Below are 5,000 nucleotides of genomic sequence, written 5' to 3'. Positions count from 1 at the left end.
ATGAAAAGAGGCAAGGCAGCAAGAGAAGATGGCCTAACGATTGATTTAATAATAGATGGAGATTTCTAAGAAGTAAAACTCGTTGAACTTTACACAAAATATCTCCAAGAATGCTCTATACTTAGAACTTCGAAAACCTTTATCATTATATTAATTCACGAAAAGGGAGACACAAAAGGACTGAAAAATTACCACCTAATAAGGTTGCTTTCAGTAATACATAAAATATTTATAAAGATCATATTTGGCCTAACAGAAAGACAGTTAGACTTTAATCAACACAGAGAGAGAGTAACCATCAGCCACTAGGCGTGCAATTTTTGGTATACACAGGTGCTTGACATCCTCTTCTGCCAAGGCCACTCTCCAGGACATAATGTAGTTTGTCTAAGTCTACTGACATCCGCCTGGTAGCTGCCAAAGGCTCTGCGATACCCATGAACAGTCATGAAACCCTCATATTATCGTTTTGATGCGCCAAATATATTTGGAAGTTTCTCATGGCTGACATCACATTGCCAATTCTTGGTGTGGAATTCCACTCCCATTTCCACCTTCTGGTTCATGTAACTCACCGATGGTTAGTCAATGCGGATTTGTACTCCTCGATACCTCCTCTACCCGCCCCTCCAACCTGCGCACCCACGGATGCCTAACATCGTACCTGGATGCTTTACTTCCAGAACTTTGTCAAACACATACGGTGTTTATCACCATATCAAGATAACGGGGCCCCAAGTATTAACTAGATTTGGGTGTCTGGGACCAGACTGTTTGGCAGCCACTAAACAAACATGCGCCGAAATGGAAGAAATGAGCCTTTGCCAAAAGGCCTCAAGCCCATGATCTTACACATCACTCTGAAGAAAGATGGCTCTCCGTGTCCATGTGGGGACTACAGACGCCTGAACATGCGGACACAACCTGATCACTACCACATCTCAAACATTGCCGATGTGACCTCGTACTTGCACAAAGCAAAGGTTTTCTCTACGGTCGACCTCCTGTAGGGGTATTATCAGGTGCCCATGAACACAGGAGACATACCAAAGACTGCCATCACCACCCCCTTCGGTACATACACTTTCAATTACTCCTGTTTTAGCCTTCGTAATGCTGGGACCACTTTTCAACATCTCATGGACGGCATGTTAGGGAACCTCTCCCTTTTGTGTATGTTACGTGGACGACATACTTATTTTTTCTTTCTGCAAAGAGGGACACCTCTGTCATCTACGCATTGTGGTCAACCACCTACTACAGAACTCCCATGTAGTCAGGTACGAGAAGTGTACCTTTGGCGCCAACGAAGTATCGTTCTTAGAGCACCGCATCACTCCTGAAGGAGTCCACCCCCTCCCTGAGAACGTAGCAGCCATTCAGAACTTCCCCTCGTCCTCGACTGTCAAGAAGTGGTCTTCTGCAATGCAAAGAATGCTGTATCAATTGCTGCTGCCTCACTTCTCCCATGCCACATGCACCTCTCCTTCTCTCCACTGACGGCAGCAATGTTGCTGTTGGAGAAGAACTCAAGAAGGTGGTCAAGAGCTTGCTCCACCCATTGGCCTTCTTCCTTATACTACTGGCAGTGCACTTGTCTGTCAGTTACTTTTTTCTTGGAAGGTACGCCCTTCATCATTTGCACATGCCTCTGGTGCACACCTTCACTCAACAGTCCGACGGCTGGTCCGCCCGCCAATGCCAACATCTCTCCGCCTGAATACAATTGTACCCTTCGACAAGTCCCTGGGAAAATGAACCCTGTTGCCGATGCCCTGTCAAGAATCACATTGTCGTCGTTTCACCTGGGATTGGATTACAATGCCTCGACAGAGGCCTAACGAAAGTCTGGCACATCCTTTCGTTGGAAGGACATCCCTCTCGATGACTCCAATGCCATCCTCCTCTGTGACGTTAGTACTGGTAGACCTAGACCGTGGATACCTTTTCAAATGCGCCAACAGGTGTTTGATTTCGTTCATGGCCTTTCACATCCCTCACACCATTCTACTAAACAGCTACTGAAGACGAAGTTCATTTGGCATGGCATTAATAAGGATACTAAGAATTGGGTCCATTGGTTCACATGTGTACTTCATGCAAAACCTCAAAAGTACATCGACACACGGATTCAGGAGTGAGCACCTGTCAACCTCAGTGGTGCTTTTCCCACATTCACGTCTATGTTGTAGGTACCCTACCCACATGTCAAGAAGTTAGTCATCTGATTTTCGTCATCGACAGCTCTACTTGTTGGCCTGAAGCCATTCCCATGGAAACTGCAACGTTTGCCTCATGTACATATGCCTTACTCTTAGGATGCATAGCAAGATTTGGTATCCCTGAGTATATTACTTCTGACAGGGGTAGCATTTACACCTCTCAATTTGGACATCATTAGCGAATATCCTAGAAATCACCCTACTTCAGACAACCACTTATAACCCAGTTGACCTCGGACAGGTTGATCGTCTTCACTGTACTCTCAAAGCAGCTTTGATGTCCCGCTACAAGGACTCCAACTGGTTTACTCAGCCTCCCTGGTTCTGCCTGGGATTAAGGACAATTCCTAAGGACCCACTGGATGTCTCGGCAGCTGAAGTGATGTATGGCGACCTGTTGGTCATCCTTGACGAATTGTTTCCATCTGCAACCTCCTCAGACAATCCCCAGCGCCTTGTTACATTATGGGAAAATTTACTCCATGTCGCCAGACTTGCACACCCTCTGCTAAGCAACATATACCGACAGATCTGCATTTCGGCAACGCACATTTTCCTACGCAATGACACTAGAAAGTCACTGCTAACACCCCCTTATATGGGCCCTTTCCTCGTGATCCGTCTTACGCTGAAAGCATTCCTCATCAACGTGCGTGGCCAAGAAGACTGGGTCTCTTTGGATCACCTAAAGAAACAGGAAAACAGCAACATGGATCCAAGAGCAAACTCAAGTAGAGGCTATTCTAACAAAATGAAAGAGAAAAAAAAATGGACATGGGCAGGACATATTATGAGAATGACATAATAGATGGACAAGAGGAATAACGTAATGGGTCCCTAGAGATTGCAAAAGAAGTAGGGTAATGAAGAGAAGGAGATGGATTGACAAGCAAAGAAAATTTTGTGGTTTAGACTGGCATAGAAAGACAGAAAAAACAGACAAATTGAAAGACATGTCTGAGGCCTTTGTCGTGCAGTGGACTAGTTACAGCTGATGATGATGATAAATACCATATCATATCATATCATATATATATATATATATATATATATATATATATATATATATATATATATATATATATATATATATATATATATATATAATTCTAAGTCATCATTACTGTGCGTCGAAGTTTTCATAACTTGTTTTCAAGTGGAAACATAAGTGATTTTGACAGAAAGTCACAAAAGAAATTTTATGTTGGACTCAGGAATCTCATGATCTCAAGACCAAATACAACGCAAGTGTCAATATCAAGTGCTTAGTATTTCCGTTCCTCAGCCGAGCAATTTATAGTGACACATATCCGTGATCCATTCCATTTTGTTTTTCTCGAACGAAGAGAATATTGGAATCAGGTTCTTGGTCATTATCTCAGCGTTATAACGCTTGATTTCTCTTGTTTCCTTCTGGGTTTATTGTCACCCGAGGAATCAAGAAGTGATCGTTAAAAGCACTTGCTGGCAACTTTCCCCTAAGGACCATCTTCCTTGTGGAGTGAAAAAAATGAGAGAGAGAGAGAGAGAGAGAGAGAGAGAGAGAGAGAGAGAGAGAGAGAGAGAGAGAGAGAGAGAGAGAGAGATTTATGGCATTTTATTCACCTCCTTCCCAATTTCTTTGGCGATCAAAATCATCTCTACCGTTTCGTACCGTCTCAGTATTTCCCTTCTTACTTTATTCTGCAAGGTTGCTCTGATACAGATCACTTCTGATTCTTGAGTTATTGCTCCCAGTTTCTTTCTACATTATCAACGTCCCATAAAAATTAATGACTTGGCATTTCCTCAACCAATAAGAGAGAGAGAGAGAGAGAGAGAGAGGGAGAGAGAGAGAGAGAGAGAGAGAGAGAGAGAGAGAGAGAGAGAGAGAGAGAGAGAGAGGGTAAGGTACCTAAGCAATCATCTCACGATCGCATATAAAACCGTGATGTCATATGTTATTTCAGAAGGTCGGGTTTTAAAGTCAATTCAGGTCGGACGCTGATTGGTCGACAGCTCTTCTTACGTCATGAGCTACGCCCTCTTCGTGTTTAAGGAAACGACGTTTACCACGGCACCAGCAGCGATGTCTGGGATGAAACCGGCGGCAAAGGACGAGAGAAGCGAACCAGAAGGATACGGGTTATCTGGGTAAAACAGACATTTCATACTGCGTCAGGAGACCAGAGACACCACAAGCATAAATATGGCTTATTTTTGGCGGGCAATTTGCCAATCCATATTTTCCTCTAACTGTTTTTATAGCATGAGGAAAATTACTTGAGACAAGCCACCCAAGACCATTACACTTAGTAGTGATTAGTCTAATACCTGCAAACCCCTATTTTTCCACTCGAATTAAAAGGTCAATAAAGAACTTATTGATCGAACCATTTACTTCCTCCTTTAAAGCCGACTTGGAGATCAGCAAGGATCAAATTGCCATCCATGTTTACTAAACTTTCACTCGCCGCCACTTGATTCTAAGTCGTGCGTCAATACTGCATAATATGCAATAATGGAAAGGACTGAGAGACCGAGAAGGTAGGAAGGAGAAGCAACCAGACAGACAGGTAGGAAAGGAACCGAGAGGGGGAGGGGATAGTCCCTGGGGATTGTTGTTAGGGATATGGAAGGGGAAGGGGGTTCTCATAGGAAGGATGATTCTCCGATCGACATCGCGCTCATGCATAGCTAATTGGATTGACTGCAAGAGAGAAAAGTTGATGATGGGGTAGGTGGATTTGCAAGGATGCTCGCCTCACAAAGTTTTACGTGGAGGGTGATTGGTTGGTC

General features: G+C 43.8%; 1 protein-coding gene across 1 annotated transcript; it reads left to right on the top strand.

Annotated features, from left to right (window-relative positions):
- The first annotated feature begins 1,884 nt into the window (after nucleotides 1-1,884).
- On the top strand, nucleotides 1,885-4,209 carry LOC137639385 (uncharacterized). The gene is made up of 3 exons (XM_068371660.1): nucleotides 1,885-1,966; nucleotides 2,402-2,953; nucleotides 4,172-4,209. The coding sequence occupies exons 1-3, from the start codon at nucleotides 1,885-1,887 to the stop codon at nucleotides 4,207-4,209; spliced, it is 672 nt and encodes a 223-aa protein (XP_068227761.1).
- The last annotated feature ends 791 nt before the right edge of the window (nucleotides 4,210-5,000 follow it).

The sequence above is a fragment of the Palaemon carinicauda genome, chromosome 4 (assembly GCF_036898095.1).
Source record: "Palaemon carinicauda isolate YSFRI2023 chromosome 4, ASM3689809v2, whole genome shotgun sequence".
Classification (NCBI taxonomy): domain Eukaryota; kingdom Metazoa; phylum Arthropoda; class Malacostraca; order Decapoda; family Palaemonidae; genus Palaemon; species Palaemon carinicauda.
Note: the sequence above shows the minus strand (reverse complement) of the source record. Positions and strands in the feature narration are given on the sequence as shown.

What these genes read in the sequence shown, in the direction of transcription:
- LOC137639385 (XM_068371660.1), top strand. Translation starts at nt 1,885, where the DNA reads ATGACTCCAATGCCATCCTCCTCTGTGACGTTAGTACTGGTAGACCTA. An exon ending in TTTCAAATGCGCCAACAGGT is followed by an intron (nt 1,967 to 2,401) that starts GTTTGATTTCGT and finishes GGACATCATTAG; the next exon opens with CGAATATCCTAGAAATCACC. An exon ending in GGATCCAAGAGCAAACTCAA is followed by an intron (nt 2,954 to 4,171) that starts GTAGAGGCTATT and finishes ATGTTATTTCAG; the next exon opens with AAGGTCGGGTTTTAAAGTCA.